The 21,781-nt window shown below is 41.8% G+C and overlaps 1 protein-coding gene across 10 annotated transcripts in view; it reads left to right on the forward strand.

Annotated features, from left to right (window-relative positions):
* synrg (synergin, gamma) overlaps positions 1-21,781 on the forward strand; it is a 35,313-nt gene that overhangs the window by 6,990 nt on the left and 6,542 nt on the right. For 3 of the 10 annotated variants that reach the window (XM_034549218.1, XM_034549220.1, XM_034549221.1), the window contains exons 5-20: positions 752-857; positions 958-1,069; positions 1,604-2,026; positions 2,843-3,121; positions 4,140-4,220; positions 4,395-4,591; positions 6,661-6,906; positions 6,993-7,132; positions 8,885-9,009; positions 9,535-9,597; positions 11,874-12,824; positions 18,129-18,680; positions 19,860-20,023; positions 20,163-20,216; positions 20,669-20,765; positions 21,100-21,248. In XM_034549218.1, the coding sequence (XP_034405109.1) occupies positions 752-857; positions 958-1,069; positions 1,604-2,026; positions 2,843-3,121; positions 4,140-4,220; positions 4,395-4,591; positions 6,661-6,906; positions 6,993-7,132; positions 8,885-9,009; positions 9,535-9,597; positions 11,874-12,824; positions 18,129-18,680; positions 19,860-20,023; positions 20,163-20,216; positions 20,669-20,765; positions 21,100-21,248 (3,739 nt within the window). The remainder of the gene's footprint in view (positions 1-751; positions 858-957; positions 1,070-1,603; positions 2,027-2,842; positions 3,122-4,139; positions 4,221-4,394; positions 4,592-6,660; positions 6,907-6,992; positions 7,133-8,884; positions 9,010-9,534; positions 9,598-11,873; positions 12,825-18,128; positions 18,681-19,859; positions 20,024-20,162; positions 20,217-20,668; positions 20,766-21,099; positions 21,249-21,781) is intronic. The other 7 variants (XM_034549227.1, XM_034549225.1, XM_034549224.1 and 4 more) reach the window with 5 other exon arrangements.

Here is a 21,781-nt window from a genome sequence, read left to right on the forward strand (position 1 = left end):
CTGAGACCATGCTGCTGGAGGCCCAGACACTTAGCCGATGCTGGGCCCACTGGAGGGAAGGGAGGAATGGGAGATCCAGAACTAGGACTGAGCGGTGCAGGCTGCCAGACCCTGCTGCAGTAAAATAAGGGGTTTTCTAAAAGGACTCCGGTGCTCAGAAACACAACCACTTTCATCCACAGGGACCAGCAGTTCAACATGGAGTGGAAGTTATTTGTAGTAGCTTTAAAGTAAGATGCTGAACATAGTAAAAATTAAATGTGCTGATGTTAGGATTTAGCTCAAGGCTCTGCAGTGCCCAACTACTGCCTTGAAGAGCCGCTCACATTGCTGTTGACGCTTAAACTTGTGAAATGGTTTCCACAAACTAAAACTTTACTGACATCACAGAAAATTCTCCAACTTTGCCACAAACGTCCTCTTGGACTCAAAAATTCAGAGGCTATTTATGACAATTGTAACACAAAAGTTCAACTTGGATAAGACGATAAAGTAATAACATTTTGGACAGACATGGGTGTAAACTACAACTTGACTGATATGGGGAAGCATACGACCATGAGGCAGTAATTCAATCTACTTTTAAAATATGCTGATGATGTGGCCCACCTCACAGATGAGCGCTACCTGTCCACATATGACACCATGGCTTCAGATCGGCTCTGTTTTTGAGCAAGTGTCTTTTACCAACCCATTCAAGGATATTATTCTGTTGACTCTCCATATAATGTCTCCTCTTCATGGCTTTTAGAAAATGCCTGGAGCAGCAGCAGAAGATGCTGGAAGAGGACAGGAAAAGAAGACAATTTGAGGAGCAGAAACAGAAGCTGAGGCTGCTCAGCAGTGTCAAACCCAAGGTGAGTGTCTCTCTACATCCTGTTCATCCTGCTATTTTTATGTTGACTGCTGATCTTTGTAACCTTCTGGGCTCTTGATCCTCTTTTACGGTGTACTCAGACAGCTGAGAAGAGCCGCGATGATGCTTTGGAGGCAATCAAAGGCAACCTAGATGGCTTTAGCAGAGACGCTAAGATGTACCCAAATCCATCATCACAGACCAAGAAGCCAGGTATCTTCACCCCAATGATATTATCTGTAATCTCTGAGATTTTCTTCCTGTTTCTCTCCATCAGCAGATCTGCTCTCAGTTGGAATGCCTCCGTCTTTAGAATAATAGCTGGATTAGAGGCCGCTCAGCATGATGACTGCTCAGCTGGCAGCCAGACGAGCCAAAACACGACAAAAAAAAGCTGATTCTTGATCACATTTCTTTTATCACATTATTTTTTCAGTCCAGTCAGTGTACAGCTGTGATTCTATTGTCGATTTCCTTTTATTCCTGCGCAAAATTGTAGTTATGCATTGAACAAACATCCTACGGTAATATTACAGCCAACGTTCTCAACCCGAAAAGCATTTTATTGAATTATATTAATTAAAGGCTGTATGTCAAGATTTTGGTTGAATTTGCAGATCTACAATCTCTGGTCTCGTACAAAACACTCTTTATCTCACTCTCGGAATGTGCAGCCCTTAATTCATTCTCCATTGCAGTGTGTGTGTCATGTGTTGTGCCATCATCATTATTTCTTCATTTTTGCAGACTCATCGCCACCACATCCTTCTGTCCCCACTCGCTCCCTCCCCCCAGCTTTGTCCGAAGACATTGATGAGTTTAGTGACTTTCATGGGCATGTAGACGCCCCCGCCTCCTTCCCTCCACCCTCCTCCACTTCTTCCGCATCTGGCCTCTCCTCTCAGGCCCTCGGTCAGCCTTCATCCACTTCCCCCGTGACAGGTTTCTCCCCGGACGATGACGAGTTTAGTGACTTTGTTCAGGGTCCTCTGAATGCGTTCCCTCCGTCCAACTTCCACCTCTCCTCTCAGGCCCAAGTTCAATCCTCATCCCCTTCCCTGAAGGCTGGACTGTCCTCTTCCTCTTCCCTCCCTCAGTCCCTTCCTGCCTCTGTGTCCATTTCCACTGTCACCCAACACTCTGCTGTCAACAACAGCTCTACATTTCAAGGTAACTTGTCTTTTTGCTTAGTTGACACCTCCCTGCCCATCCTCATGGTATATACGCAACCATATACATTTTGAATGAAACCTTTTTAATTTTATTGCTGATGCTGAATATTTTCAATGGCACATCTGGGTTTTGCATTGGCCTTGGCCTGTGTTACTGTGTGAGAGCATGCAGCTAGCACAGCAGATGGCCTGGCCTTATGAACTAAACCTACACAGCTACCAGACACTACAAACTAGGCAAACAAGGATGCAGCATCAATAAGAAACTGACCTTGCTTTGTCATTAGAAAGTGAGAATGTTTCACAGTAGGTTTTAACCACATAAATGAATCCATCATTGATGCTGAATCTGTTTGTGGTTCGATAGAAGACTGTCACACTCGTGTGTCATCTGCCGTCTAATCTCTCGAATGAGCAGCTGCTCTGTGACAGCTCTCAGTCTCTAGACTATGAATGACAGGACGCAGCGATCACCTCACGTCCAGAGAAATCCAACAGCAACCCTCCATCGAGTGTCATCCCCCAGTCCTCTGAGACATTTCTGACCTTGTTTAGCATCTAGAATCAACAGTTTAGATGTCCTCAGGCTCACATCGCTTAACTCTGACAAATAAGACTGTTTCAATACATGTTTAGGCTAATGTAGAATCAATTGCAGGTTGGATAAGATATTTGACATGGTTAATTAGTTCAGAAAAAAAAACTTTACACGATTGATGCACTGTATTAAATCATTAGTTGAATACAACTTCAACTGCTTTGTATAGCCAGTGTGTGTGTTATCAAGAAACCTGTTCCTCATTCACCCCTCTAGGCCCTTCCCTGGATGAGAAGCTATTCTCCTCATGCGATTTTACTGCTGATAAGACGGCACAGTTTAGCTTTAAATCCAAGTCGATTTTGGCTGACATGGGTCCTGGAACCCAAGTTTCAACCCAGTTTCACTCCAGCACTAAAGCGAGGAACTGGGCTGCGGCCCCTGAGGACTTTGGTTCGATCTTCATCGCAGAAAAGCTACCAGAGGTCTCGGTGTCGCCACCCAGCGTCCCCCCATTAGCTGTTTACTCATCTCCTCAAACCAGTAGTGACAGTGGTGAGAGACGTGCCTGTTTATTAGTCCTCTTAGCTTATTCTTCTCTCCCTTGCTTTTCTGCACACAATCATGGCAGTCTTTTTCATTCTTTCCTGGTAAAATATTTCCACTCTTTGTAACAAACAAAAAATAATTCTTTACCTTTGGGTCATAATTGGTTTATAGGAGATTCTGGCTGGTCATCATACTAGTGTAGCCTATCTGCTCTGAACTATAATTCTGCTGATGATTTCCTTCGCCTCTTGGATCAAATGTAGTGGCGGTGTCTTTGGAGGTATCCTCCCTGTTGTCTTTACAACTGCTCTCAAGCCAAGTCGCTGCTCTTATATCTGCCTGCTTCATACCTCTGTCACCTCAGACCAAATCTTGTTAGAGGGGCTTCTCATGTTGGCGCTCTCTGCTCACATTGTGGAAATGGACTGTCTGTTGTGGTCCTGAGGTGACTCGATTAGCTGCTGTTTGTTCCCTGGCTATGTGACACCTTCTCGGAGAACCACCTCTAGCGCATGCTGACTGCTATGGCTTAACAGGGATGCGCATGGATTGGCAGGCGCCACTGATGCCCAAACATAATCCGAGGCTGATTGTGCATCCCACTTTCCTTTCTGCTTTCATTGATTTGTCTGTGTCCGGGTCATCAATGGGTATACAGAGGCTAGTCTTAGAGACCTGGGAGATTTCTAATATGATTTGTTTAATTGCCCACTGATTACTATTATTCTTATCAGTAAATGGACGCCTTTTCGACTCAATAAGATGTCTTGTATGGGACTGAACATTCACCATAGTAAAATCAAAAATAAATATTTTTTTTCAATTTAGGTCAATGTCAGCAGTTAAATTAGATTTTTAGCTATTTTTTTTTTTACAAGATAGTTTCCTCTGTCTGCCCATCTTGAAGCAATGTCTGATGGGACAAGATTCAGTGCAGGAGAGCATTACATTATGCAGTCTTCCAGACATCAGATGTATTTATTTTTCTATAACAACTAACTGTGCGTGTGTCTGCTTGTGACAGCAGGTGTTGGCGTGTACCCACAACAAGAGCACATTCAGCCCATGCTGCCAACCTGGCTTTACAATGACAGCCTCATCCCAGGTGAACATTTACACATGAATATGTCTAGTATAATGTTTCAGACATTCATATTGGATGCTGTGTTTTGTATCGAGGATTGAAACTCTACATCTCCGTTATGATTGAGAATTTAAGTAGTTTACTTTCCATTTCTCACATGCATGAATATTGTCCTTTCTGTTTGTCTTTCCTCAGAAATGTTCAAAAAGGTTCTTGAATTCACCATGACTCCGGCAGGGATAGACACAGCCAATCTCTACCCTATTCTAATGTCATCAGGACTTCCCAGGGAAGCACTGGGGCAAATCTGGGCATCAGCCAACCGCACAACACCTGGCATGCTGACCAAAGAGGAGCTCTACACTGTACTTGCACTAATTGGTGTGGCGCAGGTAAACACTGGAGTCATCGCAAATTATCCCCTTAGAACGACTTCACTAATCCTCAGGCGTGGCTCCCACAGAGCATCGACATCAAGTCCACACTGTAATTAGACGAGCTTCACTAGAAATGGGTAGAAAGAGGCAGCGCTGTGAATCAGCCCCAGGGCTTGTGGGGCATTTGAAGCCAAAGATATGTTTCCAGCAGTCCTCATCAGCTGTGTTTGGCAGGAGGCTTCTTATCATATATACATTATGGCATCAAATGAAATAGGCTCACACTAGCCACCGTGCCATAATACCACATGATTTTAATTGATCAACCTATTTTTAATTTGACAAGCTGTCTTTATGTGAGCAGGTGCGAGTGTGGAGGGGTTTATTGTCTTAGTAGCATTCAATAACGGGCAACATGTTACGTTATTTCTTCCAGTGCCACAGTATGTTTTCTGTAAGAAGACTTGACCAATTGTTGATGTTTATTGTTTGATGCTTTTTCCAATTTGTACGGATGGTCTTCTTGGGAATAGCTAGATCAATCTTTTGCGTGTTTAGGGGAAAGTTAAACTGAGGATAAAACACCAACTATGCACATTGAGGGAAAGAGAGAAATTCCTACATCTAAGATTGTGTTGCCTTAAACCAAAAGTGCTGTAGTGGTGGACAGAGCCATAAAGAGTGCCCTGTTTGTGCATTTGTATTGTGTGTGTGTGTGTGTGTTTTCTATGGGTAATTTTATTCTGGATTAGATTTAGATTTGTGCTCTCTTTAATTTTGAGTGTATTTTTGCAGATCTGTGTTCTTTGCTAGATAGGAAGTATGGCTGATTTAATCCACTTCATGGTGTAGTCTGAAAGTCGTAAGAAGTTGTTTATGAGATTGCGTAACTTCCTGCAGGATGTTTTGTAGAGTAAATATTATTTCATGGTTTTGTCAGATGGCACAAGCAAAGAAATGAAAATGGTGAAATGTGAATTTTTGCGATATAGTCCTTTGAATATTGACAGTGGCCATGGGTGTATTTTACTGCGTTTTTATCCATTGAATCCAAAACTCTCCAAAGCCAAATTGTTGGAGAAAATCCGAGTGTATTTGTTTTGTTACTTAAATTGAAACATCTCAGTGTGAGTCTTAAGTTGTTAGTGGACTATTTCTTTTCTTTAGATTGAAGAAGGAACTATCGTTTCCAACTGGAATAACTTGAAAATGACTTATGTCGGTATTGAATAATGATGTGTGGAGAGGTAACGAGAGGTAAGAGTCAGGTCCTTCTCAGGTTTTGATACAACTATTGCATTGTCTCTGAGGGGGCAATTGACCTTTTTTATTTTTGAGACAATTTTCAGGAAAAGTGGGTTCAGGTCTGCCATTTAAGGAATTAAAAAGAGAATTCACCTGGTCCTTGTGCTTTAGAGTTTGGCATTTGTGTGGAAAGTGATAATGTCGTTATTATTGGTGCCATATATGTTTGCAACTATAAACTGTTTAATGTTGTCGTAGCTGAAAAGTGGCTTTTGTCCACCTCCAATTTGATGAGGTGATCCATGACTTTTTTATTCTTTGTCTGTGTACATACCAAATACATCACCTTTTTAATAAAAGATAGGGGCGGCATTAAAAGGTGAACAACTAAAATCTATTAGTTTCTCCTTCAGGTATGTTAAGCTTAACATGAGTGTTTGGAACTGTGAATATGTGACGGGGAGAAAGAAAGTGTTGGGATATGTGGCAGGTGTAAATACAATATTACTCTATTTTGTTCCTTTTACATTAATTTCCTTTGCTTTTAAAGAGTTATTTATATTCATAGTATTCCAGTGATTAGTCGGGAGCTTAAATTGAGTCTGTGAACACGATGAAAGATGGTTTTGTTTCCAGTATCTCAGAGTTTTGTGCAGAGACTATTAAGGCCTCTGGGTCATTAGATGTGGTGTTTTCCAGTATGTCTGAGAAAACGACATTGTCGTGCATATTTTATACCTCCAGTAGGGCTTCTCAAATGTGCTTATATTTTGGTCCGAACATCCATTTATTTCATGAGGGTTTCCACAGTAGCTTAAAATCTGTTTTCTCTGTTTCAGAGTGGCCTCCCAGCAATGAATGTGGAAATTCTCAGTCAGTTTCCCTCTCCACCAGTGCCCAACCTGCCCGCCCTGGCTATGGTCATGGCCCCCGTCATGCACCAGCACCAGCAGCCCATGATGAGCAAGCCCCCGGTCTCTATGGCCATGCCCACATCAGCACCACCAGTTATGGGCATGACTACCGCAACGCAGGCTCAAGCACCCACAAACACCAACTTCATAGCCAGTTTCCCTCCTGCACAGGTAACAAGCCCATGCCTTTTTAGTGCTGCATTATCCATTAGTTGATTATAATTCACATCTTACTCACTAACATGTTGTTGGCTCAGGGGCCCAAAGCTGATGACGATGACTTCCAGGATTTCCAGGAGGCACCAAAGGCAGGAGCAGGAGACCAGTCCTTCACTGAGTTCCAGGGGGATTCAAGTGGAAGTTTCCCAACCACCCATGCATCGCAGCACCAAAAAAGGTAAGGGCTGGGTACAGTGGACATGCAAAATGCAATTTTACTTAATTAGCAATGTCTCGATCAAAGTTGTAGTTGGTGATTTTCACCATCTGACATGATCCTGATGCTGAGTTTACATTGCAAGAAATACATTTATTCAGTGTTATTTCTTACATCTCTTTCCACTCTCACTTGTTCTACTTTTCTTAAGAAAAGATGTCAATGATTGTAGTGATGAGGGTCTAATATTTAGCCCTCGTTGGTTATTTATAGCTGAGACATTCTGCATAATATTTGTGTCTTCAATCGTTTATCCTGGAAACCACACAGTCAGGCACTGTGTCTTAATATCTTGTAATAACCTCCCGAGAATAGCAATGAGTTTGGGTCTTTTATTAATTCATGTCAATAGACAGTATATTGGCTCATTTCTTTATATTACGTTCCAAGCTCATTTTGATAGACGTCTTTCTACAGCGAGGAAGCTGAAAAGCAATTATCTGTTAAAAGAGATAGCAGAAGATCTAGCATAGGCGTTATATAATTTATCCTCTTTCTCCCCTGAAAACATGCACTCCTGACTCCTGTTTCAGCGATGTAAGAAGAATTCTCTCCATTCTGATATTGATGTCTAATTAAGGAGGAGCTGAAACGCTCACATTGGTTTGCCAGTCTGAACTGGCAGGCATAACTCACTGTCAGATGTGTTGCAGAGAAAGGCTATGAGGAAACTCATAGTTGCTGGAAAGTGAGCGTAATGATTTCCTGTTATGCTTGATTTTATTATATGTCATCCAATCAGCTACACTTTCAATGGAAAGAAAGATGTGTATACTTGTACAGCTTTGTTTTTTGTATGTCACAGAGGCATCAGAACATAAAACAAATGGTCATCATATAAATATGTTTATTTTCATTATGGAAGGGACAATGCACATTAATTAACATGAGGACTTGAGTCCATCATTCAAATGTCCCAGCTCAACCGATACAGGCAATTTTCATCTGCAGTCTCTGGCATGTTGACATTTAAAAAACACATGCAAGAGCACATGCGCACCAACAAAAACTCATACAGTGAGCATATAGACACAGACAATTAGTAAAACAATGACATAACATAAATACAAATATACTGAAACTATTTGCTTAAAGGAATAGTTTGACACATTTGGGGAAATACGCTTATTTACTTTCTGGTGGTAAAAATGTCAAACTGTTCCTTTTTAACTTGGTTTGAGACTAGGTAAAAACTTCATAAAAACAATAAAAGCACAATTGCGAATACTGGACCAGAGTGTTTTTTTTATTGAGCTGAATGTCATTAGGCAGCAACAAAACGTTTGCCTCAGTTAGAGGAGCATTGAAAAAAAAAAAAACAGCACAGATGTTTAATTAGTAAAAAAATGATTTCGTAAAATCAAAACAGCTTAATGGAAAACCTTGACATACTGCAGTGATAATTGGACAAAACTAAATAATAACAAAAATAATACTAAAAACCACTCAATGTAGACGAATACTCATGACCCACCTTTGTAGCACTATTTATGTGGGATTTAGTCTTTTTCAGTGTTTGCATGAATAAAGCACCATTATACATAAAATTGCCCTCAGTGTCCATCATCGCCAGCATAATGGTTTGTTCTACATCGAATAAGAACACTTGAAAACACATTAACCACACTTTACTGCCTGTTTAATCAGTTTATGGGGATTCTATCAAACCTCACTCGTCCTGATGTCTGACTATAACTATTGTGTCTCGTGCAGCGCGTCTGCCATGCTGACTCCAGTGTCTGGTTCTTCGTCCGCCTCCGCCACGTCCTCTGATAAGTACGCTGTTTTCAAGCAGCTGTCTGTGGAGCAGCCTGCAGAGCCGACACCCGCTGCCTCAGGTACCTTCTATAGCTCACACGGAGTGGACGGTATGTTACGAATCATCGTCTGCTCTCCATGAAACGCTCCAGTCAGGTGACTCTGGGAAGAAAAGATAAAGTAGATTAGGAAGGGAAGAAATATAATCTTCAGATGTGATACCAATTGAGCGACACAGATAACCTCTCATATGGGTTTCCACACATTTTACCATGACACAGCTGAGGAATAGCGCAGACACTATTTCTCAGATTACACTGCATTATCCTTTTTTATCCACCTTCATATAGCATTTTATTACTTCTGAAATAATATTGATCCCCAGAAGTTTCCTATTGCAATTTCAGTCTTGGACAATATTTCCAATTAAGGCACCTTCAGTTTATGGACATTTTTTTACATTTATAATCTCAGTGGTCCTTAAACAAACCTTAGAGTACCGGTTGCCATAGCAAACTGCATTAAGGCTACACCTGCCTACCTGTTAAATGTGTTGTATTTTCTTTTCATATTTCACCCATTCTTCTATATTTGTTCTAATCCAGATATTGGGGACAAATACAGTGTATTCAGACAGCTTGAGCAACCTGCTGACAAGAAACCAGTCGGTAAGAAACTCAGCCACACTTTCTTACACATTCAAGTCTCTAAAACACACACTTTAGTAAATCAAAGTAAAAGATTTCTGGTTATTCCTGAGAATAGATCCTTTGGCCTCTTTGCCAAATAACAAAGAGGATATGGTCTAATATGGTTCCTTGTGTGAAATTCCCCCCTAATTAAACATTGTATCATGACTTGGGTAAATTTGTTAGGGCGCTAAAATTACATTTTTTTACACTATCTTGATGTGTTGATGCCAGTGTGTTTCCCATCCCCGTTTTATTAGAACAGTTTCCGATGGGGACAGCTCTTACAACTCCAGTAAGTCATGCTTTGCGGTGACCTTTCCTTGGCTTTGTCAGGCTCCATCTCCTTAATGAGCCCATTAGTTATCTCTTTTCCACCCTGCACCAGCAGTGTGAACAGATTTTCTGTTTCCATCCATGCATATATTATACAGCAGTGGATTAACAACCCCTGAAACTCAAGAATGCATATAACACACACACACACACACCAGAGGCTCGTTCAAAAAGATGTAGTTAATACATTTTGCTGTTCAGGATATTTGTCTACCAAACCAGTACGAATGGTGGTTTCCTAAATTGTAAAGTCAAATCTCTTATCCGAACCATTTTGACATTTGTCTCAAAAGTTGCAACTTTAATGAGGGATGCACCGATTGGAAACCAATTTATTGTTGTAAGTGATTTATGCTCGAATTGTAGTTCCTTCTTAATTTTGAAGATTTTTTTTTTACCAAGTTGCTGCTGTACCGTATGTGTTATTTTAGTTATAAATAAAAATTCAGTAAATTTACATCTATGTATTTATTTGTTCAATTTGGTTTTTCAAAGTTAGGAAAGCCTGATGTTGCCTTACACATGAAAGAATGATCACAGTCACTTCCAAAGAGGCATACAGCTTATTATCCCATAGTTTGGGTAATTAATTAAACAATTCTGATTGAGTGCATGGTATTCATTAAGTAAGAGGTAATTCCAGCGCAGGGGACAGTCCATTCATTCCTGATAATGTACATCGTCAAGGGGAGTATACGGCTTATACTATCGTCATTTGGCAAAGAGAGAATACAAATTTGGACCATTCATTTATATATTCATGCATTTTGTAACGCATGTAAGATCTGTGGCGACTGTAAAACACAAGCTGCTAGAAGACAGTTCCACTGCCCCTCTGAATTTACTGACACATAAGTGAGCTTCACTCGCATCCCAGTCGCTATTCAACTTCTACAGGCTGCGTCCGACAGTACACATGGCCTTTCATCTGTAAACATATTAGACTAGAGGACTTAATGACATGGCTGGATCGCTTGTCTTGTTGTTCAACATACTGTCACTATGGTTACTGTTGGTCAACCGTATGCAATGTTATTGATTTTTTAATCTTGCTCACATAACATTAGCTTTTTGGCTCGTAGCTGACCCAAAGGGTTCTATGAGCAGAGTGGACTAGAAACCTCTCCCGTTGCCAAGTGGTATCTAGGGTCTGTTTTATTTACTGGAGCAATGAACAATGTTTCCATTACTTGAGAACCTTATGTGATGGTAATGACGTTCCAGGTATTAGCTATCCCTCCAGGGAAATTTAATAAATGTCTTGTGAAAATACATAATAATGCTCTTTTTTTTTCCATTGTGTCCATTATCAGGAATGAATCGATCTCCACCGTGTGTCGGGCGGTTCTAGCCTCCGTCGTCCATTAATTCCTACTCATGGACACCCTGTCGGGCATTATTCCTTACTAAATAAATAACTGGTATTGGATCAGTACTCGGGCAACAATAATATAAGTTATTTCGGTGCCTCCCTATATTTAATTTGCACTTACAAATGTTTAAATAGCACTGGCAGCAAGTTGACCTCTATTATTTCACTGGGATAAAGTAGAGGTATTATCAAACATAAGGAGACAATATAACTTGTTAAGATGGACATTAATTTTGCAGAATCTCCTCCATGTTCTGTTCCAGGTTGAACAGCTCATTGCATGGTAGTGCCGATGTCGCTAGCTTTTTTGTGCAGTGATGTGTGCTGTTGATTGAACACTCTGCAGCCCACTGTTCATCAGAAGACTGGAAGTTCACCATAAACATTCACAAAGCGACAGAGCCACAACTAATAACTACCCGCTTCCTTTCTTGTAGGATTATAATATAACAGAATCATAGCGGCTGCAGCTGTGTGTTTTCAAATATTTCTCTCTGACATGATAAATATTTTTTAATGATCCCCAATTGTTTTCTTTGATTCGCAGGGGAAGGATTTGCAGATTTCAAGTCTGTCAGCGCTGATGATGGCTTCACAGACTTTAAAACCGCAGACAGCGTCTCTCCATTAGACCCTTCAGACCAGGCCAAGATCTTTCAACCTTCCTTCCCCTCTGCTTTCCCAACCTCTCAGTCTCTACAACATCTACCGCAGCAACAGCCAGCAGTGTCTCTTTCTCAGCCCAGAAATCCTCTCAACATGGCCGACCTGGACCTTTTCTCTTCTACAGCTCCCTCTGTTCCTGCCCCCACTGAGACAAAACCCAGCACATTCCCCTCAGTGTCTGTGCCCGCCTCTCTAGTGCTCTTACCAGGTGGAGCCAAACCTCCAGGGGGAGGTGTAGATGATTTTGGGGATTTTACCCTCTTTGGCTCATCCTCTGAGGCTTCAACAGCGGGAGGAGCTGTGGCAGCGCCTCAGGACGACTTTGCAGATTTCATGGCGTTTGGCAGTTCTGGTGGGGAGCCGAAAGGTGAGGGCAGCAGCGTGGGTGTCCAAGGGGAGACCTCCACTCAGCAGCGACCTCAGCAGAGCTCAGACAAGTATGATGTATTCAAACAGCTGTCTCTGGAAGGAGGCCTGGCCTTCGATGATACTAAGGAGAGTGGCGGTGGCTCCTTCTCTTCTCTAAAGAGTGACACAGATGACTTTGCAGACTTTCAGTCCTCAAAGTTCTGCACAGCGCTCGGGGCTGCGGAAAAGACTCTGGTGGACAAGGTGGCCGCTTTCAAACAGGCCAAAGAGGACTCCGCCTCTGTCAAGTCCCTCGACCTCCCGTCTATTGGGGGGAGCAGCGTAGGAAAGGACGACTCTGAAGACGCACTCTCAGTGCAGCTGGACATGAAGCTCTCGGACATGGGCGGAGACCTGAAACATGTGATGTCGGACAGCTCTCTGGATTTGCCCGGTCTCTCGGCCCACCAGCCCCCCGCTACAGGTGAGGAACTAGTGAGATTGCTCTGGTGAGGCCCCATCCAGTTACACACAGTATTAATTCCAAGGCCAGTAGTGGCCTCTTCTCCTCAGTGCCCACTTGTGACCACCAAACAGAGGTCAAAGGGCAAGTAATGATGTCCTAATTGAATTTAATATGCTCAAATATGACAGACATAACACTACATGAATAACATATCAGATTAGCTGCATCGTATCTTTCATTCTACATTTCATCATTCATTTAATCTTATTTATTTATGTATGTTAATCCTTAGATTTGAATCCCCTTTCTTTTTATTTCCATATTCCTTTCTCCTCCCTCCATGCATATATTAGTATTGTAATGACAGAAAGATCCTGTCCCAAATGTCTTATTTATTTACAAATGGTGGATGCCTAATTTGTATGTGTTAGCAGTCGGAGTTCAGAGACGTCCCCAGCTTGCATCTGTGTGACTCGGATAAGCTCCCTATTTGTTGTGTCCACGCTGCAGCAGCAAACGTGCTTCCCGGTGTACGTTTTGTTTCCGCAGGCCGAACTTTACAAGTGTGTTGTTGACGTTTCGTGCAATGTGGTGAACTGAATACAGTCGAGTACAGGAGATTGTTACGGTGACAATCGTCTTGTTTAGTGTCATCACAGCTTTCACACAATTGGCTGCAGTTCACCAAAGGCGTTATCTCTAAGCCATCAATCTACTTTTTTTTACGGTTTGGTTTGTGCCTAAAATAATCTGTCTTTGCTGAAAATAGATTCATTTTGATTTCATACAATGTTTCCTTAAATGTGCAAGATCGGAGATTTGGAGCATTTTGATTGCCTTCCAATGGCTCTCAACATATAAACAGCGAGCCCACGTTGCTCATAGCTTATAGAACTAATTACTAACAGCGCAAACTACGGCAAAAGTGCTGAGTGAGCTAACAGTGTTTACCTGAGGGGGAACCGGAGGGTAGGTCACGGTGCAGTTGGTCGGGACGCTGTTGTTCGGGACGCTGTTGTTCGGGACGCTGTTGTTCGGGACGCTGTTGTTCGGGACGCTGTTGGTCGGGATGGACGGCGTAAACGGCGTATGATAGCAGTGCCGATTAGTAGCCATTAGTGGGACACACTCGCATGCACTAACATGTATTAAAAGCACATACAGCTGTCCTGGTATGTCAACAAAACACAGAAGCTTGGGAAACAACACACACAGAGGGAGAGCGACTTCATGCTCTGCTCAGGTAGATATTACTGCACTATATCTTTACACAGCAAATCGTTGTTTGAAGCTATATTAATGTTTAGAATATTAAATACTGCTCCTTTTTTAAATAAACAGAAAACAAGCTATTTTTATAAATAACAATTTTTTTTGTCCAGAGTTATTTGAGTGAGTGCATGTTTTTTGCAGCTTTATGTACATCAGCTATTGTATTACCATGCAGTATTATTTGGATCAAATGGCCCTCTAATTATGAGATGTTTCCATAATAGCGCGTTGGCTTTTTCTCCCCCTCCTTCACATCCATGAAAGTGGAGTCACGGTTTACATAAGTACTGCAGTGCCCGTTCATAGTGCGTACCTTTTGTAAGTGCTGCGTGCAGCATCTTCGATAAATCGCTCTTTCAACTTCACACTCGACACTGCGCTCCCTTGGTTCTTCAGCAATACACCCAACAGGGGGAAGTTGATTGGATGGAGGGTTCTTTAGAATCTCATACCGACAGAGTTGACTCAGTCTGCAGACCCCTGAAGCCACGCTCTCTCTGCTGCACAGAGCGCTGTTGCTTGTTTATTCAAAGTTGATTAACATACGGTAAATTCAATCCAGACTGCACCAACTTTGACATTGCACGTTCTTTGGTGTTCTTCATAGTACACCAAACAAGTGTGAAGAAGATTGAAAAGTTCCAGGGTTATGCGTAGGACGCACACACATGCGTACATACGTACCTATAGTTTGATTAAAAGGAAATCGACCCGGTTTTGGTTGTAATCCGGTAATGTTCATATCAGTGTCCCTCTCTTGCCCTCTCCAGTGCTCATCATTTATTCATCGAGCATATCGCCTTCCATGCCATGGCTCATGTTTCACAGAAACATTACATTGTTAATGTAACCATTGTCGAGTAAAAGCCTTGCAACTCAAAACATTTGTGTTATTAACCTTTTTATAGAACCCTTTTCGGGGGGTTGAGAGAGAGTCGACAAAGTATTCACCTGATAATATTGACACTTTTATTTTACTGACGCATTCTACTTTTTTTTCAGTTGATCATCACTTAAATCATCCCTTTTGTATCTCATATCATTTCACCCAAGGAATTGACGATTCCTCTTCCCAATCAGAAATATAAACATCCCAATTGCCTTATTTGAGTTTCTGTACAGTGGTCAAACTAAAACTGGCCCCTCTATAGTGACCGAGTTAGATGATGTTTTCAAACAAAGGGGCCAAGGAGCTGCAGTGAGGCTACTCCGGAATAACAATGCCCAGTTTGAATCAGCACATTCCTATTAAGCTTTCACACGACTGTAACAGCTGCTCCATCGTTCCCAAGCTTTCATCCTTATTTATCCATATTATTTATATGTTCTGTTTTCGGAGAGCTTTGGGACTAATCTGTTTAAAGTGTAGCAGGCGGAGCAGTTTGAGCACCTCACTATGATTTGTACTGGGTTTCTGGACATGTACGGAATCTTAAAGAGACAGTATTTCTCTTGTGAGGTTCCTTTATAGGAATCAAATTGTATTTGTTTATTTATTTTTTACCGTTATCTGTGATTAATTATTATGTGTGGCGCTCTGGTCTGGCTCTCTGAGAACATGATGCCGTTAGTATTACCCTTCCTGCCTTGCTTTTTGCTGCAGTATGCCTACCTTTTCAATTTGTGAAATTGACAAGAACATAATACAATATCATTTTATGCATAACAGTATTGCAAGTTGTTTTTATTAAAGGAGACTGATGTATACAGATTTAATAGTGTATTTTTATTACAGGACTATGAGCTCTTATTATGAGAGACTCCTTGATCTTGGTGTGATTTGCAAACTATGTAAATCAAATGTAGCCTCCAGTATTTAGTAAGATAAACATAATTTAGGTCAATATTCCAAACTAAACATTGTTTTCTCAAGTAATGATGTGCTATTATTTAGAGGATCATAAGAGTTTGTGCACATTAGCCTGCTTTGACAAAATCACTGTAGCAAGATAAAAAGGATACTGTCTCTTTAAATCTGTTTCTGCATCTGTGATTGGATGTAATTAAAACCCTTTCTGGGATGTCAGGTCTAAGAATGACCCTCTTTGTTTTCTGTAACCCTTTGAGTGCTTGAACAAGATCACTTCACCTTTTCACATGGACATTAGGAGGTTAATGCAGACATTGTGATGACCTCCCCTTAATTTCTGGGAGTAAAATCTTATTTCATATTTGTAAATGTATCAATGGCAGCCTCTTAAATTGTGGCTTTTAAGTCCTTACTGCTCCTAAAATGCAGTTTGTTCACAGCCTTTCCAAACAAACCAATTTGTCCCCTCAAGTCCTCAAAGGGTTAATGCTTCCTGCCTAGACCTTGTTTTTTGAATTATCTTTCCATCTTTGCTTTGCAAATGTTCTGTACTCGTTTCTTTTTCAAAACACCTGTTGCTAATCTATCCTAATAGTAGAACAGTTTGTCATCTCCCCAGAATTACTGAATTTAGTCTGTGAATGTGCCTTCTCATTCTGGTTCCTGCTTCTATATCCTCAGATTATCTTTGTTTTACCTTCTCTGTTTTGTTTTCTACCTTTTTCTCCTGACTCTGCATGCCCTTGTATTCTAAATGACTGAAATCTAATATTTTACAAGTGTTAGTTTGACAAACCTCTTGTAATGATAGACCTCTTTCACAGTACTTTGTGACCTCTCTCTCTTTCTCTCAACTCATGTTGTCGTAATAAATATTACTGTTGGTATTGCTGAAATGCGTACCGTCTTATTTTCTCCTTCCCTTTCTTGGCGAGCCACAAAGTGATCTGATGACACGAGGCTTACAGCACTAGGTCCTTGTCAATTTCACAAATTGCTTTCTGTATCTGAAGGGGTTCTGTCATGCAAAACAGGAAGTGTTCAAGGTCAATATGTGCGTGTGTGTTTATTTGTTTCAGAAAAACAGAGAGAGACGTGAATCCTCAAGTGTTGTGACAAATATGTGCAAGGTGTGTCAGTTAGTATTGGTGATAAAGAAAGATCGCAACACGGTGTTAGAAACATAGCAGATGTAATGGCAGGAAAGGTCTTTTTTTGATGCTGTTCACGCCTTGTCACTACATTCGTCAGGTTGCATTTTGTGCAGCATAAAGAAATCAACTGATGAATGTTAGGAGAGCTCTTTGAGAATGAGATCAGCCAGTGGAGAGAGAATTGTCCGCTACAAATAGGGTAGTGTTAGTATTCATTGTGTTTTAGTAAAATGAAAGTAAACTAACGTAAACCTAATTCAGCTCAGACATTAAAAAAAATGTTGTCCACCATTCGGGAGGTAATTTATTCAACAGAACTTAAAACAATTTGGATTTGTTTGTTAAAACAACAACAATTAGTCAGGCGTAAGTATTATTATGAAGAGGTCGGCATTGTAAACATGCTGAATTACGGTGTATGTGGTTGCCCGTGTATTGCAGAATTAGTGTTCACTTCTTTTTAAGGGCAATATATTTGTTTCCTTTCACAATGCATCTAATTGTTGACACTGACTATGCAGCACAGGTGATGCTACACAACATGCCAGAGGGTCAGTTTTCCCATATAACAAAACAACGTGTAGTGGTGGTGATAGTTTAGGTTTTATCTGCACGTTTGAGATTTGCCTCCATCCCAGAACAATGGAGGTGAATGGCCATACATGTGTGGTGCTTGCAGGATTGAAAGAAATGACATTTCAAAGATTCCATAGAAATAAAACAATTGTTATGGATAATTCACTGTTGGTTGAAAGTTGCTCAAATGAAAACAGTGAGGTGTGGGTTTCCAGGATACCCCGGGATGTTGGTTTTAAGAAAGAGATGGTTCTGTTGTGTTTAGTGTAGTTGTCAATATTGTGAGCAACACTAAAAAAACAAGTATTTGGGTGAAGGCAGAAATGTCAATGATATATCACCTGGCTAAATTAAGCAAAAACTGTCTTGGGGCTCGACACCACTTGAGGTAAGGGAGGAAATATAACACTTGATCTCAGTCTCTCCTCCAGGCTCATTAATCTACCTCCGATCATGACAGCATCTATGCTATTCCTAGGAACCACCGGTATGTCTGTGTTGTCTTTACAGAAGGAGACGACATGAAATTTGACCCCTTCGGGACGTCGGACCTCAGCACCCTGTCCAGCTACGACTGGTCAGACCGTGAGGAATGTCTACCCGGTGAGGTCAGGAAGCCGCACGGCTTTGAGGTAGCTTCCCTTCCATCTCTAGTGTCAGCACAGAGGAAGGAGCTGACCTTTGGCAGCACAGAAAACATCACAAGCAGCTTCGCAGCAAAGATCACAACCTCCTTTCCCACCGAGGACAGCGTATCCACAGATGACAAGTTTGAAGCATTCGCTGATTTTGGCCCCGGCGACCAGGGTGGTGTCGATGACGAGGACGACTTTGGGGACTTTGCAAGCACCGTTTCAGAAAAGTCTGACTCGCCAGCCGCCACTGCTGAGGGCGCCTCGGAGGTAAACCAAAGTGAGGCCTCTGATGAGTTTGGAGCCTTCCAGGGGGACAAGCCTAAGTTTGGCAAGTCCGACTTCCTCAAAGCCAGCGCTCAGACCAATGTCAAGTCCAGTGAGGAGATGATCAAGGACGAACTGGCGACTTTTGACTTGTCTGTTCAAGGTGAGCCACGATCATCATGTTGAACCTACTGTGTGATAGAAATAGAAGTAACAGTGTCTTCATCATTCATTTACGTTATGGATCTTCACTGGGAACATTTGTTCGAGAATATTAGATTAATTAATTGAAAACAGTCATCACTTGCAGCCTTAAATCAGAAAAGCATACATTTATGAATATACATCACAATTTACTAGAACCCAAGATGATTCAGTTTACAATGATATTATACAGAGATAAGTAAATGTTGTCAATTAATTTTAGGTGGATCTACTATAGTTAACTAAATATGTGTAGTTCTATACAGTGATGTTAATATCAACATTTTGACCAAACATTACATGTTTTTAATTAAGACTGACTGTTGGCCAAATCTAAACCCTTGGCCCTAAAATGGCGCAACAACACTCTTCTCGGGCATCTTCTCCCACCCCACCGCCACATGTTCAGCCCCTCAGATCTGCAATACAGCTGTCAGACATTAGATGGCAGTGTTGAGATGACGGCTCTGCTCTGGAAGCAGTGACTGGTGAGGCGGATTAGCAGAGGCCAACAAATCCATGAGCACAAATTAACCTTATTCACTGAACGGCTGTTCATTTTTTAGCCGCTGTTTGCGGTTGTCATGTTCCAGGAATAATTTAGCAGCTTTTTCTGCACTGAGATAAAAGCCCATTTGCCCCATAGATGTATCTCCCTTTGCCTCATTTAATGTGTGTGAGAAAGAGACCTTTTCTTTCTTCTCTGCACCCAGTGGGACAGTAATCTGATCTTGGGGGAGCTTCTGGGTTGTGGGGAGGATGACGCATGTCTCTTTGGGTGGTGGAGAGGTTTGAGGGGAGATAGATTACCTGTGTCTGAATGCACACACACACACACACGCACACTAACTGCCAGCCCCAATGGAATAGACGATGTTTGTTGTGGTACCCTGCCAGGATTTGCTTGTGAGTCCCTATAAATAATTCATACCTGCATATTTGTGCCTCTGTTTTGTATGTAATTATTGCCACAAATTAAGTATTTACTTATGCTGTCCTTGTCCAGGAGGATTTGGCAGCAACAGAATGGAAGTATAATGATTGCAAACTAATATACCTCAAAATGAGTCATCACCATAGGTTACTGTACTGATAGAAAAACCCCCAAAATGAGTTTGTGCTTCTCGCTTTGTCTCAGGTTCCCACAAACGCAGTCACAGTTTGGGCGACAAGGAGATTGGGCGTTCTCCCCCGTCTCCGGCTCCAGAGCAGCCCTTCAGAGACCGATCCAACACCCTGAGCGAGAAGCCCGCCCTGCCCGTCATCAGGGACAAGTACAAGGACTTGACTGGGGAGGTGGAGGTGAGGAGGGCCCAGCGTTAACTGTTATTAAGCACCAGGTTTCAGCACAATACTCAGGACTGTGAAAGGCTACAGAATACAGACATGTTCCTCTGTGCTCTGTGTTCATTTGAGATAATGTTGTGCTCTGTTGCTACAGGAGAGCGAGCGGTACGCATACGAGTGGCAAAGGTGTCTGGAAAGTGCTTTAGAGGTTTGTATTTGTTTGTGTCCTACATCTTTTCATTGTGAGAATGACTATACAAATTGAAGGAATAATTAAGATAACCACAAGTTGCTGAAATGTTTTTCTTATCGTGGATGTTTTGGGACAAATCATTTCCTTTCCCACTGCAAACTCACCTTTTTTATGATTTTGAATTTAAACCAATTTGAAAATAGACACAAAATGTCCTGGGGGAAAGACAACTCAAACATTTTCAATTGAATGGGGAAAGAAACTTCAGGGAGAGCAACAGAGGCGGGATCTCCTGGAACTGGAAGCTGGTTCCACAGGAGAGGGGCTTGATTTTACTTTTGGAGACTCAAAACTTTAAAATCAGACTCTCAAAAAGGCATACCATTCTTGGCAGATGATATAATTGTGATGTAAATGTATTTATGTATAAAGTATCATAATGCTGGCTTCTGTCTTCCCACATTAAGGTCATCACCAAAGCCAACAACATCCTAAACAGCATCAGCAGCTCTTCTGTCTGCACCGAGGTCATCCAGTCTGCTCAGGGCATGGAGTACCTGCTGGGTGAGGATTCACAAGTCTCTCTCTCACACTCACTCACACTCTACAAGCAAGCCGAGAGGGGATATATAGTGTGAACAAGAGGCGGTTAAAGAACCTTATTTGTGGCCTTGCACCCTCTGAAGGACAGAGAGGACAAGATTAAAACGAGCTCTGGTGTGATGGCTTATCTCTGCCCGGTCTGTTCCCTCATTGTGCTTCTCTGCTTTTTAATGAGTTGCGAGTGGCAAACATCACAGCGAGGGACTAAACACAGTGTGCCTCCCTGAAAATGAAACAAAAACGGGAAACAAAACGGGTTTTAGTGATGTGTGCGCTTGTGTATTTTCTCTGACAGGCGTGGTGGAAGTGTATCGTGTCACCAGGCGCGTGGAGCTGGGCATCAAGGCGACAGCCGTGTGCTCCGAGAAGCTGCAGCAGCTGCTGAAGGACGTCAGCCGCGTGTGGAACAACCTCATGGGCTTCATGTCGCTCGCCAAGCTTGCTGTAAGATGCGCAAACAATAGAAATAGTCCAGAGCACAGGACCGTTACACAGCAAAGCAACCCAAACATGCACACAGGTGCTGAAGATGCTTTTCTATTATCACCCAGACATGTTTAAAGTGCCGGTGCAAAACAAAACCGGATAACACATAGAGCACTGTATGGTAGCGTATCCAATATTGTTCCATGAGCTGAAAAAAAATCAATGATGTGGTTTCAATGCTGCCTCTTAGGAGGTCGGTGTTGAGATGACAAGGACGGGATAGATTTATTTATTTTTACAGCTGCCGCCTGCAAAGCAGGAACATGGAGGAGGAGGGCTGTCCTCATTCAGAGCCAGCAGAGTTGCAGTGTTGTTTTTCACACTGCAGAAGATAAAACATAGTATCTCGAGGAAGGAGAAAAAAAAATGGAACTAATGCGGAGAAATAGTTTCATGAAAGAAGGAAGACATGTATGCTGGTTTTGTTCGTTTTTACTCCACATAGCTGAGTCTTTAGAGAAAGGTGATGATGCTCACAGATTTGTAATTGT

The sequence above is a fragment of the Cyclopterus lumpus genome, chromosome 13 (genome assembly GCF_009769545.1).
Source record: "Cyclopterus lumpus isolate fCycLum1 chromosome 13, fCycLum1.pri, whole genome shotgun sequence".
In the NCBI taxonomy this organism is placed as follows: domain Eukaryota; kingdom Metazoa; phylum Chordata; class Actinopteri; order Perciformes; family Cyclopteridae; genus Cyclopterus; species Cyclopterus lumpus.